Below are 21,989 nucleotides of genomic sequence, written 5' to 3' on the forward strand. Positions count from 1 at the left end.
TCAGAAGTGGACAGCCCTGAGTACAAGCTCTCACACTTAGCTTTATCATGAAGCTCCAAATGTGTGACCACTTGTGATCTTCATGTTTTCTGATGTTATAAGAAAGTGAAAATTGAAAGATTTCCTATAAATAAAGCAGAAAATTTGAGAAATTAAATCACTCATATATAGAGCAGGTGGTCTGTTACTTCACAATTGCTATCATGGATAAAGGGAGGGTGGGCGGTCCATAATGTGGTGCACTCATGCCACACCAATGTGAACAAATGTGTCCCAGAATGACTCTGACTGTGGCCTGAATGATGATCTCCATGGGTGCTTTCTACCTGTAGTCCACTTGTGATTCGATCACCCAGGACAGATGTTGATAACAGACATAAACAGGGTAGAAGTGGGGATTGCAAATATTAAGTGAGCTGCCGATGAGGAGGAAACTTTCATCACAGACTCTGGATGCAAATCAGCATGAGCAGCGTTTGTATCAAAGCTATGATGCAGCATCAAATCAGGTTTTAGGTGTGTTCCTAAAACAACAGTCATTATCTAAGTTATTAAAAATATTACGGAGGAAGATTAGTTAATAATGCAAAGAGTGAAGACTAATGTTTCAGGTGTTTTCTTTTCTTTTGGACACGCCTAGGATCACATGTGATGGAACAGGACAATCAGTCCTGCAATGTCGCAATTCAGCAGCTCCACAGGGAGAACCGGTGGTTGTTTGGCTTCTTTCAGGGCACAATGATAGATGTGTTCACGTAATACTTGCCCCAATAACTAACCCTGCAGATTCCAACCTGCTTCTTCATGCTTAAGTATGCTGCTATGCAAATACACTACCAGTCAAAAGTTTGGACACACCTTCTCATTCAAGGGTTTGTATTTATTTTAATTATTTGAAACACTGTAGATTAATACCAAAGATGTCAAAACTATGAAAAAACATATATGGAATTATTTAATGAACAAAAAAAGTGTTAAACAAAGCAGAATCTGTTTTATATTTTAGATTCTGTAAAGTAGCCCCCTTTTTCCTTCATGACAGCTTTGCACACTCTTGGTATTCTCTCAGTCTGCTTCATGAAGTGGTCCCCTGGAATGGTTTCTAATGAACATGAGCCTTGTCAAGAGTTCATTTGTAGAATGACTTGCCTTCTTAATGTGTTTGAGACCATCAGTTGTGTTGTTGAGAGGTAGGGTTAGTACACAATGGATAGCCCTATTTGACTACTGTTGTAATCCAGATTATGGCAAAACCAGATTATTTCATAGTTTTGATGTCTTCAGTATTAATCTACAATGTTGAAAATAATTAAAATAAATGAAACCCATTGAATGAGAAGGTGTGTCCAAACTTTTGACATTGAAATCACTTTTTGAAATGCTACCAGTTCATGAATAACAGTGGACATAATAATACCCTTCAGCATCAACATTGCTCTATGTTTTATTGTTTTATTAAGCAAAACATAACCTGTCTAATGACAACGTGGCCAATATGGACCAACTACATCTCTTGTTTTTTGCCCAAACATTTCTGTGAAAATCCAACACGTATGCTCTATTTCAAACTTGTAAACTTCATACGAAGTGATAATCTAAAGTGCTCTTAAAAACGAGATATAAGCCTGCAAACATATCGATAACAATGCATGATAATACTTTTCTTAAACAAAGAAAGTCCAGTGTAAAAAAAAAAAGAACAAATTATAATTACATATGAAACAGTGAAATATAACTCACCCTGGTGTAATAACCTTCAACCTTTTACCAAACATCCCTTCAGCTTGTCCAAAACGTCTCTTAAATTATTTTTGGTAGTCATGTTTTGAACAGCCCCTCATGAAACATACAGCATCCTTAACTTCTATCACCCATCCAGACCCCTGACCCTCAGTGCTTTTGGATCCGTATAAAAGCTCTTGATAAACATATCCACACATGTCTGAATCTTTCTCTTCTTCATACTGTATTCCTTTTAACGCATCACTTCCTGATCAACAGCATCATCTCAAGAACAAGGCCGGGGAATCCTACATCTCAATATTTGGACTGATAAAACTCAGCATGATGAATCAGGACCTGCACCCAGGATCCTTTGTTTCCTTCACATAATAACACAACAGTCACAAGTCTCTCTTTGAACAGCTTTATCTCTTTTTCCTCTGCTGCCGGAGTACCTTTCTCCTTTTGAGGATCATGTCATGGAGCCTCTCCAGGCCCTCCCTGAGTCCATCTCCTGTGATAGCACAGGCTGACTGAAGGTGCCAGGGAGTCCCGGGGCCCAGTTCTTTCAGCGCCAGCAGTTTCTCGATTTCAGCGAGTCCCAAAGAGTGCCTCAGGTCCTGTTTGTTGGCCACCACCAGCAGAGGCACCCCCTGGTTCTCTGATGTCTTAGCGATTTTATGGAGCTCAGTCTTAGCCTCCTCCATGCGCTCTGCGTCAACAGAGTCCACCACGAATATGATGCCGTCCGTGCATCGTGTGTATGATTTCCACAGGGGGCGAAGTTTCTCCTGACCGCCTACATCCCAGAAATGGAACGTCCCCGCCCGGTGCCCGCCCAGAGACAGCTTCACCTTCTCCGCGTTGAAACCCTTGGTGGGCACTGTGTTCACAAACTCATTAAACTGCAGTCTGTAGAGAACAGTGGTCTTCCCCGCAGAGTCCAGGCCGAGGATGGCGATGTGGAACGACTGGAAGAACGGGATGTTTGAAAGGACACTGGGTTGCTCTGACAATCCGTTCCCCATCTTTCCTCATGAGGAAGGATTGGTGATTTAGGAGACTTGATCCAGTTGTCTGGCAATAATCCTCAGAGCTGATAATATTCCAAAAACGACTGCGGCACTGACCTGAAAACATATTGCATGTTATTTAGGGTGAAAAACAGGCTCACAGACGCATTTGCACTTAGAGTAAACTATGCAACTTTGACTGCACAGCCTCAAGCATCAATAAAACAACAACATTTCAAACATGATCTTCTTCTTTGGGCTTTCAAGACATCAATAGTTGACCTGTATGACCTAAAGTGTTGTGCAACTCAGGTAGAGAAAAGTCAACAACCAGGGTAACAACTTACATAAGAAAATCTATCAAAGTTTGACAACTTAAGCTACCTTAATCTACCGGTCGTACCTGAACAAGGAAGGCAGAGACAACCAAACACTGCCTGTACTGATTTCAGCATCAGTGCATTTATTGCTTAGCAGCATTTTTTTATAGTTACGATGGATCAATCACTTTATGTAATGCAATAGGCACCTCTATTACATTACCTTTTGTGTCATGTGAGTTAAAAACCTTGTATTTTATTCATCTGTAAAAGGATAATGTACAAAATTAACCATAAAGGTTGCTATTTAATGTCAAATAACTCATTAGGCGGGTCACAATTAAAACACTCATTATAATAAATCAGCCGTGAGCAAACTAGAGGACATCACCCAACATGTAATTATGATTACACTCAATACCTTGATATTTAAATGACGCTGTAGTTTAAAGGTTTGTTTTATCATGCTATAAAAAGGATTCCACATGCAACAATTTCTTGGTAGATGACTAGTAATGTTGATTATCAGTCAAAGTCCACAGTGATGCATCATTTACAATACAACTTTATGAGCAGGAAATTAGCCATTTGTGCTTTATGTGGCCTGACATCAAAAAGTCACCTATGAATTTCACAAGGTGAGGTAAAGCCAATGCATTTTGTTTAAAAAAAAAAGGACAAAAACTCTTAAATATTGCTTCATGTCAAATTAAGTGTGAATTAAAGTCAAGAGGTTTAACATGTTGTGCCTAAAGCTGATAAGTTAGAGACATTTATCTCAAATGATGCAACTGTAACGTGCCTATAAGGGCCTTAATGCTTAATTTGCCTTATTTATAATAAATACACACACTGAACTACATTGATTTGTCTTAAAAACACAAATGTCTTTTGTATCTATGAATGAGATTGAATTCAGATGACTGACATGAAGGTGATCAGATGCATTTTGATGTCCTCTCTGATTTTACCTACCAGTGAGCATTCAGCAGACAAAACACTCAATTCAATCCTCTCACAAAACAACCACGTTATCCTCCTCCGATTAAACAGCATTCAATTCAACTCACTTTGTATTTCCACCTCGTATATCAGCAGAAAAACGACGCAAAATCCTCCCCAGGATCAGAAACACTCCCTGCTCTGTGCTCTGCTCTGTGCTCGGTGTTCCACTGTGTGAATCCACCGCTGATGGCTCTGCTGTCAGTCTGGCTCCACGCCCACACTAACACTGCGGACGCACCTGATTGGTCATTGGGCTCCTGTCTCTGCGAGCTGATTGGCTGAACCGCCTGTCAATCAAAGTGTCTGCCCGGGAACCAGGAACACCTGTTGCTTCATCTATCTGTCACCCCATTTTACTTCAGAACGTTAATATTTTATCACTTTCGAGCCTTTTGGAGGCGTTTGAAGTCAGTTATGTGTTAGAAAAACGACTGGAGATGCAACAAAGGTAGACTTCATTCACACTTGTGTATGTTACTGTTTTAAACTGCCAAAAAAAACTGACTTTCAGTGTGTTTTAATGGTAACAGAGGGTTAAGTACGTATGCATTCGAAGAGTATAGCTTCAAACTAACTTCTAAATACCCTTTGAAGTACAACACAGAGCAGTTAGTCCTCAACTTTATCACCCGGGGTGTTTTGTTGCCCATATTTAACCATACATGTGCCCAAATGTGTCTTAAATAAGATAACATTGGCAATTAGCCCGTTAATAACCGTTAAAAGCCTTTTAATGACCGTGAAAACCGGTTAAAACTCGTTTAATAACCGTTAAAAGCAACATTCGAACTTACCGTTTGGTCCAGCGCGTGCAGGTAGTGTCTTTCCCCTGTTTAGTCCAGTTTGTGTGTGCGCGTGTGTTTGTGTATAGGGGGCTCCTCTGCAGTAATAGCCCCGCCCCCTTTTCCCTCCTCGTGTTTTTGTTTGAACTGATTGGTCAGAGAGGGGCAGGATTCAGGAAGAGCACCACGCTGACTCTACAGCAGCCCATCATGCATGAAGGATAACAAACAGAGAGCTGCCTTCGAGCAGGCTGGCTTACATAAGCTGTCTCTGTTTTTCAACGGTTTAGGTCACACTCACAATATGTTATGTATCTGATGTATTTTTAACACAGAGAAGAGGGAAATCATGGGTCAGTAGTGTAAAGTACTCACTACAATTTGGAGCAGTGCTGCTTTCATCAGGGGAGGAGTGGGTTACTCAGAGGGGGGCAGATGTTTTTATTATTATTTAGGTAGTATTGCTGGCGTGTTTTTAATTTTATTAATTATTTTATATTTTTACATTCTATATTTCCAATCTTTTAATTGTTCTATTTTTTAAAAATAATTTCTTTCACATTTATTTATCTTATTTATTTGTCATGCAGGTTTTTAATCTTTTTTTTATTATCAATATTTTTACATTTGATATTTCTATTTTTTGTATTTGTGTGTTCTTTTATTTATTTATTGTATTGATCTGATCTTTTCAACTTAATCTTATTTCTAACTTTTCTTTCTACTCTTACTTATTTTATTGATTTCACTGTGTTGATTTTTTTTATTTTCAAGTATTTTATTTATAATCATGCCTTTTATTATTTGACCATTGCTGTTGTTTTCTGTCTCTCTGTTGTTTTGTGAAGCACTTTGGGCTGTATACTTGTATTTATGAAAGATGCTATATAAATAAAAATGAGTTGAGTTGAGTTGTCTTTTGTTGTTTTTAGTGTCCAACATTGTTTTATCTCTTTGTGGTCATTTCTTTTTGCTGTCAGTTTTTTCTTTTTTGTACTTGTTTTTATTATTTTTGCCTTTTAGTTTCTTTCCTATTTACCCTGTTTTGAAAAGTGCTATAAATAATAATAATAATAATAATATTATAATTTCCCCCTTTGAGCACTCATATCTGAAAAAAGCTAAAAAATAATAAAGAACAAAGAAAAAACAGAAGTTCTAGTATTCCTTATAACTTTAAAGTTATTATTAATATTATTATTATTTAATGTTCACATGCTGCATTTGCCTTCCTTTTGTATTGCTCCTGAATAGACTACTCTTGCCACCATCAGTATTGGAACGCTGAGGGGAGTTATTTATCAGCTACGCCTACCTCCTATTTTTATTTCCATGACAAGAAAAGGAAAGGATGGGGAGGGGGTTTAAATATGAAAAACATATTGCACCCTTGGGGTCTTGTGCTTTAATGCAGCAACTATTCGTTTCATTTTATATTTAGTCTTTGAGTTATTCACAGATGACTCATTAAATGCATATGTGCAGCTATCTCAGAAATGCCTTCAACATGGGCAGGCTTCACATGTTTATCATTCTTGGGGTACTGAATTAACAGCTGTCAGTGGATTAGCAGGATATAACGTGCAGTGATGACCTGTATGACACCAGAGTCTTTGCATTTCTGCCTTGAGGAATGTCAGATTTATTTTTGCTTTTCAGTTCTTTGTGTCTTTACTTAATATAACCACAACAAATAAAAACACTAGATCACAAGTTAAAGTCAGACATTTAGATTCTGATCAAAAGTATCATCTGCAAGTTTAAGTATCAAAACTAAGAGAACTTGTTCTGCAGTCTACCTTTCAAGGGGTCTGGTTGATTGGTTTTGAAGCCAATCGTCGGCGGGAGCCATATTGGAAATGCTGAACTCAACCTAACTTCTGTAGAGCTAGTGTGAGGTAAAGAGGTGGGCTGTGAGCCTCCTAGCCAACAGCTACATTGTTCCTGCCTGTCAGTCAAGTCGGCTGTGCCTCTCATTATGCAGAAATTGTAATCTTAATATCTTTAAAATTGCTGCGTTATGATAAAAAATTCATCCCCGTACAGTGTGTGCTGATAGAGAAGTGAGCTATCTAGACTACACGTTTTTTGTACCAGGCTGTAAAGACTGGCTTCTTTGAATGGGTGTGTATGTGTTTTATGTTACTTCCGGAGCCAGCCTCAAGTGGACACTCGAGGAACTGCAGTTTTTAACACTTCCGCATTGGCTTCAATTCGCGTTGCCGGAGGTTGCTGCTTGGTCATAACATAAATCTCAGAGTTCATTTAATGATTAACATACTTTGAGTGTAGAACAAACATACAAAACCAAAGTTACATTTTTGAGACTTTCCTATAATCTTGTTTTTGTTTTTCAAGAACAGGGACAAAGGAGGAAGGTTTTATAGCACTGATCACAACTTTCAGTCATCTGACATAACAGTACATCATGCCTGAGCAAGAACAGATGACCTACCTGATTGCATAGGTTAGAGGACCTTGACTTTTTGCTTCAATAGAGTGTTGTGTATCTCACACTCATGTTAAACATTTACCTGAAAGACAAGAGGAACTTGTCTTCAAATAAACACAGTGAAGTTGAAGTTACATTATTTCCATTCCAATGAGTACCATTCATTTGAATGTTGCTTTCCATTACGGACTGTGCCACACCTCATTTATACTAAAGCATACCTTTGAATTGATGCAGCATAACAATACAGCCCTTTCTATTGTCTGTTAGTTTGACCACAACATTTTTATAGTAAGAAGTCAAATATGCACATTTAATAGACCTTTCTTAAAGTTTATAACTGATACAGAATCATGACCTAGTGCTCCATGAACGTGATAGTTTCTCCTCCACACGGTCCAAGAAGGCGCTGTATGCTCCTCTTCTCCGCCTGTGTCTCTGTGAAGCAGACATTCAGTGTTAAACTGGAAAAGATGTAACTCCAAAGTGCTGAGACTGCAGTAAATAATAAATTAAACGCATCTGTAAGATACTACTGATAGCTTTAGTCAAGAGAAATGAAATAAGACCTGTTTCCACTTTGATAAATGTGCTTTAAGTTTCAAAATACACTCTGTTGTTGAATCATATGTTTGCAGTATTTACTGTTTACTAGTCAGACAAGTTGGTGATGTATTCACTTATAAGTTCACTTCATATACTGGTCAGAAGTTCAATCTTGTAAATTGTGGTTTATTTCCAAAACTCTTTTAAAGCTTTCAATATAGTGGAGTAAAACTTTTGGTATCTCCCTCTGAAAGATGGTGGAGTACAAGTAAAAAGCAGGGGAACATATTAAAGCTGCTGTGAGGAGTTTTTGAGTGGTTATGAAACAGGCTGAAATCAACAACCATGACTCTTCATGACCCTCAAAATCAATCAAAACCATTAGAAAATATTTTAACAGTTTCTGTTTTATAATTTTTAAAGCCTGAACAGCTCTGAGGGGGTAGGTGTCAGACAAGGTGATCAACAGCACATCAAAGAAAAGCCCTTTTAGTACTTTTTCTACAGCAAATATTCTTAATGAGTAAAATATTTGACTATTAATTGGAGCAGAAGGAGATTTCCTGTCAGAAACATAATTAATTCAGCAACAATAGAGGTATCACTTCGTCCACAGGGGGCGCCAAAGCCAACACAAACAGAAAGTTCCTCACAGGAGCTTTAAAGTGCAACATAGATGTAGTTCATTGTGTAACTGTGAAACCAAAACAGCACTGACGGTGTAGGAAGCTGATTTGGGAGGCCAAGGCATTTCAGGCAGTGTTAGCCTTGCATCCCATTTTGGCTCTGGAGGTTTAAAGGTGTCCATCTTCATCATGTGGTCCCTTGAAGTGCAGCCTGAGTCAGATCTAGTGGTCCGAACTGGAGAAGAAATCAGTCGGTCATTAGTGCGAACAATAATAAACATTCTGCTTAAAGCTGAGATGTTGTTAGTCATTACTGGGGGTGGCAGGACTTGTATTCTAAGAGAATTAAGACAGAGCTTCAGCACAAATTCACTTATTGAATGATGTAAAGATTAAAATATAAAGATTATCTTACTTACTAACATCCAAGGTCTTTAATTTTAAGTTCAGGTTGCCAGGGTCTCTCTCATACGAGGTCACTATGTCTGGAAGGTCCTCATCGAGCTGAGATCAGTGATGAAAAGAGAAAGAGCAAAGCTTTAGTTTGGTGTTTTTCGCCATCCTGTGGTTGAATCTGATATTACAACTATCACTGGTTGAGATTGTTTCACTGAGTTAAAACTAATACCACCATGTGAACATACTCCTCTAAATGTAAAAGTCCTGCATTGACAACCATACCCAAAGAAATATATGTGCTATCAGTTGCATTTACTTAAAGTGTCAAAGTTATTATTATTTTTATTATGCAAAAAACAACAGCTCATTGTTCTGCAAAATAGGATACATTTTTGGAACAGTTTGCACATTTATTTCCATTTTGTTTTTAAGTTTAAACAACATATTTCTGTGTCTACAGGTACACTCACCGGTCTGAAGTCATGAGGTTTGGGGTTCTTGTACGTCCCAGAAGGATACTTCCCAGTCCTCACAAACATCAGCTCCGACTGCAGAGCATCAGGAGGCCGATACGATGTGAAGAACTGTGGAAGCTCTGTCCTCTGGTACCTCTCAGGTAAAGCTGTTGGTGAGATCACCTTACATCTCTTCTTTGTTGACCCAGGCTGAGAAACGGCTGGACTTGAAGCTTCTTTCCTTTCTTTCTTTTGAGGGACTGTCAGAGACCGGTACAGTCTCACAGAGAAATCTGGTGGCTTGATGCTCCACACGTCACTTGGGCTCTCAATCTCTGGGAGTTTGAAGTTCTTGCTTCTTGCAAAAGCGAGTTCCTGACTTGCACAGAACTGAGCTTTGTCTTCAAAGCGGACTATGGTCAGTGGATGCAGCAAACTGTATGGTGCCATTTTCCAGAGTACAGAGTCTGACTTTACCTCCTGTCCTGTCACTTCCAGAGAAAGTTTACATTCCCAGTTTGAGGACGAGCTTGTTGAACTGTTTGTTCTTATGTCAGAGAACTCAGGGGTTACTCAAGGAGAAAGTCGCACAGTGGCACAAGGGTTGATTACAGACACAGCACGTTAAAGTGTTGCTTGGTAACGAGGGCCTTTATTTCTACTTCACAAAAAGAATCAAGTTTAGTGGGCTGAGCTCGGGACGGCATTCAACAAAAGCAGGAACTAAGCAACGCTGCAAACAAATTCCCTCTCTGAATAGAACAATACTTTGCTTCTCCTTACTGTAACAATTCATTTAAACTTCTATCTAAACTCTGAAATTCGACTGAAATGACTAGAAATCAGTTGTTTAACCTTTTAACTCATATTTGTATTGAAAACAGAATCTGTTTGAGTAACATGTAAGTATAGCTGAGCAATTAATACAGCAGGTAAAATGACAATACCCTCCTCTTGTAATGTCAGGATCCTCCCCCCAGATGGCAGCAGATTATTCACAGGGTGACAGTACTGAGGAGGAACTTAACTGTTGGAATGAGGTGCTACTTTAATTCCTAGCAGAAAGAAGCAGTTCACTCCCCTCTATGATTTTCTTTTTATTTGTCACCCTTTAACATGAGACTGAAGTTAAATCAAAACTTATCAGAATGGTTAAATGTCTCCTGTATGAGATGAACTGTCTCCAGCTCAGTGTATCTCAGCAGCCTCCTCAATGCTAAGAGTAGTCTCTTGAGGCAGGCCAGGAATTGGCATCCAGAGATGATGCTTCTACCAGACTCATTCTTCAACCACCCTGAAGAGAGAGCTGTGTAATGTCTACCATCGCTACACAAGACATTTTACCACAGACCAAACCTCCAAGAAAAGTCAGGGTCTTGTTTTTTTTTGTCATACCAATAGCATTATTGATTAAATCAAGAACATTTATTCACCCTCTCCCCCTTGTTTGGGAACCAGTTTTGCACTCTTTAAGGTTAGAAGTGTTTGCAGAATGTTCTGTTGTCCCCAACTTTTAAATAGGACAGAAAGCAGAAAGTGCCACAACCAGATTATAATACCAGATAAAGCAGCAGTACAGGCTTTGACAGTTACATGTGAGGGTTAAATGGGTCTAAAGCTAATCTCACAGCTTTTATTCCTTAGTTGTATTAATTAAATCATAAAAAACGTATTACTTAATTTTTTAAAAATGTTTTAACCTTTATTTAACCAGGTTGGTCCCATTGAGATCAAAGATCTCTTTTTCAAGGGAGACCTGGACGGAATAGAGGCTCAAGGAAAAAGGGTAACACAAAAAATATAAATGCTTGTCACAAATCACACAGCTGTGGCAACAAATCTCTTAAGAATGTACATTAACTGAGAGAAAATAAAGAGACACACTCGCCATCCCGCCCAAAACCCACAGACTTGATTGTGTTCCTTTTTAAAGAGCGTATACTCGACTAAACAAAAGCTTCACATCAAAATCTTGATATCAAGACATCATTACAGTTAAAGACTTGTTGTTGGTCATTCACAGTCACAGTTTTTGTGTTCTGAAAGGTATTTACAGTAGAAAAACAGGTCAAAGCTGTGAGAGCCAAACAATAAGTAGACGAGCTCCCTTATGTAAACAGAGATCTGTATGCAGCAGGGTTTTCCCAGACAGTTGTTGCAGCGGCCACTTTGTTCGTACCGACTCTGACAGCTGACACAAGGGGGCAAAGGCAACAGGAAACCCGAGCTGAGACCAAACAGCGCCTGTGGAGGAGCTGACCTCGCTGCCCCTGTTAAACCAGGAGCTGCCACCTTCAGAGGCTTCTTTCGTCCGCTGACCCCTCAGCTCTGCAAACTCCAACCATTGTGTCCAGTTACGTTTACAGCCACTGTGCAATCAGCAGCTCAGCTGAGACAATTACAGCGGCCTTTTGTAAGACGTGACAGTTAGAGATGCCAAAGTTGACCCTTTTCTTTTCAGTGGCCTCAGAGCGGTCTCCGTGTCACTCTGACGACATGATGGAGCCTAATTGCAATGTTGTCCGAACACGAAGAGATAAAGTACCTCAAATAAATCACGCTGGAACACACAGAAGCTTGTAAATCACGTCTATGTAACTGCTGCAGGAAACAGAAACCAAGTGAAACAGAGTCTCCAAGACCAGGCTGATGAAACTACTGGCCTCATTTCTGGACTTTCTCTTGTTCCTGTCCAACGTCTGACTGTGTGTCAGGACCTCCATCTGTTTTTACTGTTGTTTCAGGAAAGTCACAGACAAGAGCAGGTTTTTAAGGTTTCCAGCAGAAGCTCTTCCTTCCTTCTGCTCTTTGCTTTCATTTCAGGTCAGACAGAAGAGGGCACGGACTGTAAATCAACGAAATGATAAAGCATTTAATGTCAAAAATGTAGATAAATCACACACTCTCACTTTATGTTTTTGTGTTTCCTTTTTTGATAGAGATCCAAACTTCTTTTTCTCCAGCCGTCCATTCCTGTAGGTTATTCCTTCATGCCAAGGAGTAGGAAATCAAAGTCATCCAAACTCTAACACAGCCCTCGGAGGAGAAATGTTCACATAATGAAACTAAAACAGTACAAATCATCAGGCATTGCTTGAATTTTTGTTTGTCAGATTTGTGGAAAACACAACGTTTGACTCAACTTTTTGACTCCAATTCTCTAAAAACCTGCTGAAAATGAGATTACCTGGCAAAGTTTGATCAGTACTTTGGTCTGACATTGGTAGACCAACCAGCAAAGTGGAATGAGCCTCAAACCTCTCAGTTAATTTAAGATTCAGTTTCCAAGTTGCACTCTCATTAGCCTCAAACATGTTACTCATTGCTGCTAAGGTAGATAGGTTCCAAAAACCAATAAGGACCGGTTCGATATAATCGTGGTTTAGCAGGTTATCCAAAAGAGGTAAACCCAGAGGAACTGAGTATATCATCACTTTAAGTTTCTGTAACTTTGCGTACAAACTCTCCAGGTGTGTTTGACTTTGACAGGATTTGAGTGATTTCTCAGTTTATTGCTCAGAGACTGTACACGCATTGTTAGCATTGTTGGAGGACAGCGTTGACTGGTCAGTCTGGGTCGGGGTATGTGATGGGAGGCTGGACGTCGGGGGGTGGAGACAGGAATAGCTTGTGTCATGACCCAGCTGCTCTGAGGTCATATTTGTCTTCTACAGTAACTAAACACAAAGCTGTTCCCTCTGCAGCACACACTACAAAAGAAACTCTACCCTGCTGTCTGGGTGTGTTTTATTCTCTCCAAATGAGGAAAGTTAAGCTGCTAACAGATACATTGAACCTTCATATCACAATATCTGAAATACCTTGCATCGCCAGAGCACTTTTCTCATCGTACTTGCACATACATGGGCTTTGCAAAGGGCGGCAGGAGGCTTTTCATCCCATTGGGGGAGAGAAAACCAAAGATCTGGGGCGGCTGTGCCTTAGTGGTACAGTTAGTCAGTGACAGTCATTTTAGCACATCTTCAGTTTCTGTCATCACCAACATTAGGTATATGTTAGCCAAAATCTGACCCAACAAACCATTAAGAGTTTTTACCCAAATTCTCTCCACAGGGTCCTAAAGGTAATGTATAAGGGAGGTACCATCACCCTTGTGGTCTTTAGTACTTAATAAGAATTTATTTATTTTACCAGATGTAGAGAACCTCAGATGGGCTCTAAATAAGAGACCTGTAAAGTTGTTGAATACTTGACTTTGGTGATAGAAATAGAAACAGCTCTGAAGACAGAGAGGTAAAATTGTGAAACTTAGTCCATGTTTTGATGCAGGCCTAAACCTGGCCTGTTTAAGGTTATTACTTATATAATTTCCTCCTCTGCTGGCTGATGTTCCCCTTATGCACTGCTGAAGCCTTTTAAGTTGCAGAAACACTTTTCCCGTCAGGAGCAGAGGTTAAGGTCATTACATATACCATAGTTTGCTCCCCCTGCACCGTTTAGCTGATATCAAATCCCACAGGGAATGGAAGTGCTGCTTTTTCCCACATCTTCAAAGCTAATTATAATGAGAGAAAATTGCACATAATGAGCTCATGTGTGTAGATTTAAGTATTAAATGAGGCAATTATCCCTATTTGTTTACCACTATTTTGCTCCCTGGATGCTACTTGAAAGCTACAAACTAGCACATGTTTTGCACAGATATTTTCGCTTGACATAGATTCATGTTTTTCCATCCAGGAGGCTGATTTGAATCTAATTGTTGGTTGTGTTAGAGGAAGGCATGAGAACAGGGAGAAAGTACCTGATGGCTATTCCAGGCTCTTAGCAGGTTGATGGTCCAGGAGATTTACGAGGGAGGGGTTATATCCCTCCTCCGCTCGGGGAGTCGAACAGACGAGCCTCCTGACAAGACAGTCAGGCACCTTCGTGTTGCAGAGGGAGAAGACAGTCAAGTCTATGACCTGCACAGCTGTCACTTTTACACTGGTTTCTATCTGACCTGGCAAGAGGTTTATTCATCATTAATCACAGAATACAGTCCTGCTGACTTTATTTCAGCTTCATAGTTTACTTTAAGTGTCCACTTTGTACTTGGCAAAGTCATCGGTCTGACTAATGACACTACAGCAGTCTCCACTTCCCGTCTATCGTTAATTCTCCCTTTTCAGCGGCCAAAATCAGCTCAGATTGCTCTTTGATTGGAAAATTATAGAAGTGAATGGCAACTTTTTTGATCAATGATTAATCACTTCAATCTTTTTTAGGCTCCAGCTTCTGGAGTGCAAGTATTCCCCACCTTTATGTACTTTATATCACTGTAAAGATATTTATGAACTTTTGATTGGACATTTTGAAGATGTCCCTTTGGGCTCTGTGAAACTGTAACTTCATGACTTTATCACATTTATAGAAAAATGTATAATCATTTAATTGGCAGGCAAATCACTAATAAGAACCTCTTTTAATCGCCACCCTCATATATATGAAAGAAAATCTATATTCTTGTTCATTAATGACTGCAGAATAAGAACATCTAATCCTTGCAGATTTTCCATTATCATAGACTTTTTGGTTTTGCATATAACTGACTAAAAAAACACCTTTTACGCTCAGCTCCTTTGACTCTTCATCTAACATCCTCAAATGAACTAGCCACTCATTTTTGTACATTTAATATCGAGCTGTCACTCCCTCTGTTCCTCATTTCCTCCTCTTAAAGAGATCAGCTTCAGGTCTTTGTCAGAACAATCAGCTGCAGCTCCTCGGCTCCTGACAGTGAAACTTGATATCCGTGTAGCGCGTCTGCAGTTAAAAAATGTAAAACAGAGTGGTTGGGAAAAAGGCTGTGGATGTGATATTTAGCTTATCCAAAATCCCACTCCTTGGCTGACACCGTTTCCCTGAAAAATGCAGCATGTGGGTCGTCTGTTTTAGTGGTTTGGAGGGGTGGCTAATGAAATATCAGCGGCTGGCCAGAAGTGAACCTCCATGATTAGATAGGTCTGTTTTTTGCTCTTTATAAGGAATGGAATAACATTCTTTTGTCCAGAAGGATTTACAGACTTCATTCAATTCAGTTACTTCATTAGAAATCAACACAAGTCAAAGTATGTTGGATTACCTTTGTGTAAGCCCTTATTGGACTGATAATGTAGATTAAAATGGAATTTGATGGTTTACACATCATTTGATCCCTGTTTTAATTTTAAAAAGTGCAAAGACACCATACCAAATGTTGAAACTGAAAAATGTTGTTGTTATTTAAAACATATATGCTCCCCATACCATCACAGAAGCTGGCTCTTTACCTGTATGCTGATAAGAACCCAGGTGATTCCTCTTTTATAGAGATGACGACTGGGTTTCCATGATTTCCAAAAAGAATGTCAGATTTTGAAAAGTCAGACGACAGGACAGTTTTTCACCTTGCCTCAGTCCATCTTAAATAGGTCCAGAGAAGTCCCTATCATTTCTGGATCATGTTTCTATAAATTAATTGTTGCATGGTCCACTTGTAACCTCCATTTATGGATGCAGCAAACCAGAAAACAGCTTTTGGAAGTGATTTTGAGCCCATGCGGTGATTTCTACTACAGAATCATGTCTGTTTTTCATGCAGTGCCGTCTGAGGGCCCTAAGATCATGACCATACAGTAATGGTTTTCAGCCTTGTCCCTTCTCAACAGAGATCAACTCAACTCAAACTTTATTTATAGAGCACGTTTAAAACAACCAAAGTTGACCAAAGTGCTGTCCTGATCAAAAGCAGCACAAATGCCAAAAATAACCCAAACAATGCCAAAGATACAACACTAAGATATATAAACACAGTGCAAATATATAATAAAAGATATACAAAAAAAATCTAGAGATATCGCCAGATTCTCTTCATCTTTTGATGATGTTATGTACTTTAGACGAGGAAATCACCAAATTCTTTACAGTTTGATGTTCAGGAACATTACTCTGAAACTGTTGGACTATTTGCTCACAGTCTCACACAGGTGATCTCTTCCCATCTTTACTTCTGATAGACTCAGCCTGTCTGATGCCCCTATTATTTCCAGTCATGTAACTCATTGAAAAGCAGCACATATTTGTTATAAAACAACATTTTCAAGATTCAACATTTGATGTTTTCTTTGCACTATTTTCAATTCAATATTGGTTCAAATGATTTGCAAACCATCTATTTTTATCAACATTTTTGGAATTGGGGTTATACTGAATAGTAATGAAACTATCAAATCTAGCAGGACAAAAAAAAAAACATTTTATTTTTTTATGTAGAAAGTTTAAACTGTTGTTTAAGTTACAAATAAGTAACATTTAGCTAAGAACACAATCAATGTGGGGCCGAGTCTTCAGTCTGTAACACTGCAGCTCAGAGGCAGATGTGTGCAGAGGTGCTGGAGGTCTGGGTCATGAGAAGGTGTACCGCTGATGCCCCTCCTAACGCTCTGTGATGCTGCAGCCTGCAGCAGTCTGTGATCAGCCGCTGCACTTCAGCGTCTCCGATCAGCCTCCACTCTCTGTCCTCCGGCCTGAAGTCACTGAAACCATCCTGGAAGAAGGATTTAATCCTGCTCCGCGTGTTTTGGTTCGGATTACTGAGAGCACGGCGCGCTCCTGTAGTTTCAGAGAGGACTCTCGGTGTAACGGTGATTCGGTGAATCGGTGCCAGTGCTCTGTTTGGTTTCGAAGTTGCGCGCTGGCCGCTGCAGGACGATGACACTTGGAACAGTTTTGAAACTTCTTCAGTGTGTCGTGTTTTTACTTCCTCATGCTATGCAAGCTCAAACAGGTAAGATCGACCTCTTGGAAATTCACTAATTCAGATTTTGGCACTCATGACGCAATGCTGGATATGTTTACGCACGAGTTTCACGCATCTTGTTTAACTACTCTGAAGTGTTCGTGCTGTCTTATCTTTCTTCTGTGAGTACAGTCATAACTGGGAAAGAAAAAGTAACACCTACAAATCAAATATAATCACTGTAGGACCTCCAAGTCCTCGGACTCCTGGTAGTTTCTGTCTGCTATCAAGAAGCTTACATATCCTCATCCATCATGTACCTGTCATCCAAGGCCACATACCTCCAAGTCTCATGGTCAAAGTTAAGATGTATTGTGCTGTCATGGAGAACAGAGAAAGCACTTCACCATCTTGTCTTTTTCGCTCACACGAGTCTACAGTTCTCAAGCCAGCCCCTCTGAGCAGCACAGGGGATGTGGAATCTTCTGAGTTCCTGTCCAGCTCATGAAGATTAAAGAGACCAGGTGCCGAGAATAAAGATGGATGTCTAAATGCAGCTCTGACAGCGCCTGTCGTCTCCCTCAGCAGCTCGTCTGCCTGTCACCACTGTGGCACACCAAGTCAGCCTATCACCTTTCACTTGACCTCTGAGGTCAGGGCCAGAAAACACTGACATGGTGTACAGGAGCCCATGGCCTCTTGATTTCAGCAGAGGGCCTTCTCTTTATCCCTGATCTCATCTTTGTGGTCACATACTCCTCTGCTTTACTTCTGATTACATGCACTGTAAACCTTAAGCCCCCCATGTGTCTTTTGACCTCAGGTCTGTCCTCACTTCCTTGCCTAGTCTGTAGTTGTGCTACAAGCATACAGGACCAGATAGCTCTTATTCTTACTTGGACATATTTGATAATTTGTCATTTAGATAAAGAAACACAGGTTTCTCAATGATGATGACTTTGCAGCATGGCAACAGTGGTGGAGGGTTTCAGAGTGCTGTGTCCTGCTTTAAAGGGCCTTAAAGAGACAGTAGTTGAAATGAAGCGCTTCAGAAGGAGGCAGAAATTAGGGTTTTCAAAGACACCAATTTGAGATAAGATAAGGAATCACGTCAAGCTGCTAGCAAAGCTATCAGAGGGATTACTTAATCTTTACTCTATTAGCATGTGCACAAATCTGATGAGCAACACTAGATTTCCATCCAGGCAAAGTTTGGCTTGTTGGATTTTTTACAAATTCACCTTAAGAATATATCAAGGATTAAAGGACTTATGTCTCAGCAGGATGCAGAAAAACTCGTCCATGCATTTATCTTTAGCAGACTAGACTACTGTAACGGGGTCTTTACAGGACTCCCTAAAAAGTCCATCAGACGGCTGCAGCTCGTACAGAATGCTGCTGCTCGAGTCCTAACAAGGACCAAAAAAGTAGACCACATTACTCCAGTTCTTAGATCTCTACACTGGCTTCCTGTCTGTCAGAGAATAGACTTTAAAATCCTGCTGATGGTTTATAAAGCACTGAATGGTTTAGGCCCAAAATACATTGCTGATCTGCTACTACTTTATGAACCACCTCAACCTCTGAGGTCATCAGGTACTGGTCTGCTTTCAGTTCCTAGAGTCAGAACAAAACATGGTGAAGCAGTGTCTAGTCATTATGCACCATATATCTGGAACACACTCCCTGAAAGCTGTAGGTCTGCTCCAACTCTCACCTCTTTTAAATCAAAGATTAAGACTTTCTTATTTGCCACTGCCTTCCTATCTTAGATTATTTTAACCCACTTTAAATTAAAATTTTAATGTAATTTTTAATATATTTCTAATGTTCCTTTTCTTTTCTGTTTTATCATATTTGTCATTTTAATTATGTTCTTTTATGCCTGTCTGAATGTCTCCAATGCTTTTAATGTGTTAATGTAAAGCACATTGAGTTGCCCTCGTGTATGAAATGCGCTATACAAATAAAGCTGCCTTGCCTTGCCTTGCCTACAAGCAACTGCTTTTGCAGCTTTGCCAGGAGCAGAAATCTGAACATGTTTCGCAATCGACACAGAAATTATTCTTGAAAGTAGAAATTTAAAGTAATCTTTAGTTATTAAACACCACACTTTTCACTCTTCCTCTGAAGCTAGTGACATTAAACGTCTTGTGAGGAACTTTCAGGACTTTGGTGCAAACTTTGGATAAAGTGGTCCATCTTACCTCTTTGTTGATCTTGTCCTGCCCATGCTTAGAATGTTTTTTTAACAGCCAAATGTTTCACTCATTGTGAATATTAGCTTTAGAAAATGTGAAAGACATACTGGTCTTCTGAGTGCTGTGGATTATATCGCCTTACATCTACCCCATGACAGCAGTTACAAGCATTAAAGACAGCTATGTATAAAGACATAACAAATCTTGTTGCTGATGGTGCTGCTCAAAATCAAAACTGATGCCACTTCATGACACATGAAAGCAGTCATAACCAGCTAAAACCTCCTCACAGTTTGCTCTGTGTGACAATGATTACCTCCCCTCCTTGGTTTAACTCATGGAAATGGCTGACATGACCTTAACACCGTGGAGTAATGTTGGGTAGTTGCAGACTTTTTGCACACAGTTGTACAATGACCCTGTGTTTTATTGGCTTCTCTAATGATCCCAAAGCACTCACACTGTGTGTTTAGAGTCCTCCTTTAACCTTTAACCTCCTGGCCCCTCTCTCTTTTTCTCTTTCTCTCTCTCTCTTTTTCAGTTTTAGGACTCCCATCCAATCAGGAGTGGTTTAAAGAGGATGACTTTCACATAGATTTAACTCTAGAAAAACACCAAGGATTTACCAACACACCCCTTTAAATTCAAAGATACTCCCAGATTCACTTTAAAAGCTGATCCACACCAATTACTTTCTTCCTTTTCCCCAACCAACCTGTAATTATGTCTTAAAAAGTGCATATGAATATCAGCGGGCACAGCCTGCTGGGAACCTCCATTCATATTAGCTCTGTTAGCTTGAGCTCAAACTCATGTCTTTGTCATCATCAGAGGTCTGATAAAGATTTCTTAGGACCTGGACTAACCTTTCCTGGACCTTCTTCAGGGTTCAATCATGTAAAACCTGGAGATTAGAGTCTTTCTTCTAGATACTGATTTTTATATCTTACCCTGGTGGCTCATGGATATGATGGCAGCTGTTTTATGTTGATCGACCTCCCAGCTTTCTTGACCTTGCCAACACGATTGATGCTCCTGTGAGATAGCCATGCATTCTGGTTGGCTAGTTGGACCTCAAAACTCACTGGTGCCTCTTATGAAGGGCACAGGCCCAAGCAAGGTGGCCCCCGATTAAGCCACTCTTTGTGCTCAGAGAGTTTCTGGACTTTATTCCCTTCTCTATGAATCTTCAGAGCAGGTTGACTTGTACCAGACATCCTTTTTCTGGCCTGTATTTTTCCTATGGGTGCCTCACTGGTGATGACTGCATAGACGGACAGCAGACCCCTTAGCGCAGTCCCCCATCCTTGCTTGGATCAGGCCATTCTTAAATTTGTCAGTTATTGATTATTTATCAAAGTAAGAGACTGGAACGTAACTCTTTGAACAGAAGGGCTTTAAATGAATCATATATGATGTTAATCTTCAAACAGATTTGGCTTGTGACAAACTGTATTGGATTTTGTGAACTGAACTGACCAGATGTAGCTCCTGTTCTCTACTTGCTCCTTAGGATTCATACAGTTTGAAACAGCGAATATATTGGCATTATTATATCTCTATCATACCTTGAACTACATCAGCCGACAAACACTGGAGTGTATCTTGAAGCCAAACTCTTGCTCTGATACTAAAGTTAGATTACTCACATGGTTTGTTTATCTCGACTGATGTTGTTCCTCTGTCCTCACTTGCAGTGCTCCCTCCAGAGTGCGCACCAGGAGGCCACTCCATCCTCCAGAACCCCTACCGCAGCACCACCTTCAGCTCCAGCTGGCTGCAGCAGTCGGCCCTGCAGGACTTCATCTGCGACCACTCCCTCTCCCCGGGATGGTACCAGTTTCAGATTTTTGACAAGCCAGCAAGCATGCCCACCCAGTGTGTGGAGGTAAGTGATCTCTTGTTTTCTAAAGCAGCTTGCATAGATCAAGAATGAAGGAAGTGCAATTTTCATTTAGCTAAAAGTTTATGGGTAAAATGGTAAATGGACTTGTACTTATATAGCGCTTTTACACACCACTCATCGCATTCACCCATTCATACCCATTCATACCCATTCACTCACTGATGGCAGAGGCTGCTATTTAGTGAGGGACCATCAGTATTAGCTAATCTCATTCACACACCACTGAACAACAGCTTAAAGCCTGGTTTGCGCTTCTGCTGCTAATCGGTAGCCTATACGCTGTAGCCCATCTCCAAAATGTAACTAAGTATTGGAACAACGCAAACTGCAAGCCCTTTGATTGGTTTGCTTGACAGCCTGGTATTTCCTGCATTTACAACAAACCCACACATCGACTGTACTTTCCATCTCCTCTGACCTCTCCTTTCTTCTTCTTTGTGATATATGTTGAAGTGTAAACCAGGCTTAACCCTCCATAGATGAAGCCCATATGTGAGGACGGGCTCATTGTGCACACACAGAAATGCAAAATTCATGATGATGAAAACCTTTTTCTTGGAAACTGGTTTAGAAAAGTTCCCATTTATCAAGAAGAAAAAGTTAATTGTGCTGTCCCTGCTTGTCTTTGATGGGATTAGTGTTGTACGGTTCATGTCTTGTAGAAGCTTGTTACATATTTAACCAATAAGTTTCCAAAAGCTCAACGTTAATCAAGTTGAATTTCAGGTATCCCTGGGTTTTTTAACTTATGCCGGCTGTGACCTCAGTGTAAGGTCGTAAAATTCTCATGACCCTGACCCACAATTAGAGAGCTTTCATTCTATCACATCACTCATGGGTTT

The 21,989-nt window shown here is 40.0% G+C and overlaps 2 protein-coding genes and 1 long non-coding RNA gene across 5 annotated transcripts in view; 1 reads left to right on the plus strand and 2 right to left on the minus strand.

Annotated features, from left to right (window-relative positions):
- Positions 1–1,426: 1,426 nt before the first annotated feature.
- arl4aa (ADP-ribosylation factor-like 4aa) lies at positions 1,427–4,986 on the minus strand. 2 transcript variants are annotated; one of them, XM_034697708.1, is made up of 2 exons: positions 4,855–4,986; positions 1,427–2,852 (listed from the first exon to the last, which is right to left on the minus strand). In XM_034697708.1, exon 2 carries the CDS (start codon positions 2,748–2,750, stop codon positions 2,148–2,150), a length of 603 nt encoding a protein of 200 aa, XP_034553599.1. In that variant the 5' UTR covers positions 2,751–2,852; positions 4,855–4,986; the 3' UTR covers positions 1,427–2,147. The 2 variants fall into 2 exon arrangements, with proteins under 2 accessions (XP_034553599.1, XP_034553600.1); XM_034697709.1 differs by lacking the exon at positions 4,855–4,986 and adding an exon at positions 4,126–4,292.
- Positions 4,348–21,989, plus strand: part of LOC117822791 (von Willebrand factor D and EGF domains) — a 40,439-nt gene continuing 22,797 nt past the window's right edge. Inside the window, exons 1-3 of one of the 2 annotated variants that reach the window (XM_034697702.1) lie at positions 4,348–4,508; positions 9,326–9,493; positions 20,939–21,129. In XM_034697702.1, coding sequence (XP_034553593.1) covers positions 21,109–21,129 — 21 coding nt within the window. In that variant the 5' untranslated portion in view covers positions 4,348–4,508; positions 9,326–9,493; positions 20,939–21,108. The remainder of the gene's footprint in view (positions 4,509–9,325; positions 9,494–20,938; positions 21,130–21,989) is intronic. The other variant, XM_034697703.1, reaches the window with a different exon arrangement.
- On the minus strand, positions 7,538–8,982 carry LOC117822795. Its single transcript, XR_004633248.1, has 3 exons — positions 8,886–8,982; positions 8,559–8,701; positions 7,538–7,732 (listed from the first exon to the last, which is right to left on the minus strand). It is a non-coding gene; the product is annotated as an uncharacterized LOC117822795 (long non-coding RNA).

This window comes from Notolabrus celidotus, chromosome 12 (genome assembly GCF_009762535.1).
Source record: "Notolabrus celidotus isolate fNotCel1 chromosome 12, fNotCel1.pri, whole genome shotgun sequence".
In the NCBI taxonomy this organism is placed as follows: domain Eukaryota; kingdom Metazoa; phylum Chordata; class Actinopteri; order Labriformes; family Labridae; genus Notolabrus; species Notolabrus celidotus.

Coding starts and splice junctions, on each gene's coding strand:
- arl4aa (XM_034697708.1), bottom strand. CDS start 2,750: ATGGGGAACGGATTGTCAGAGCAACCCAGTGTCCTTTCAAACATCCCG.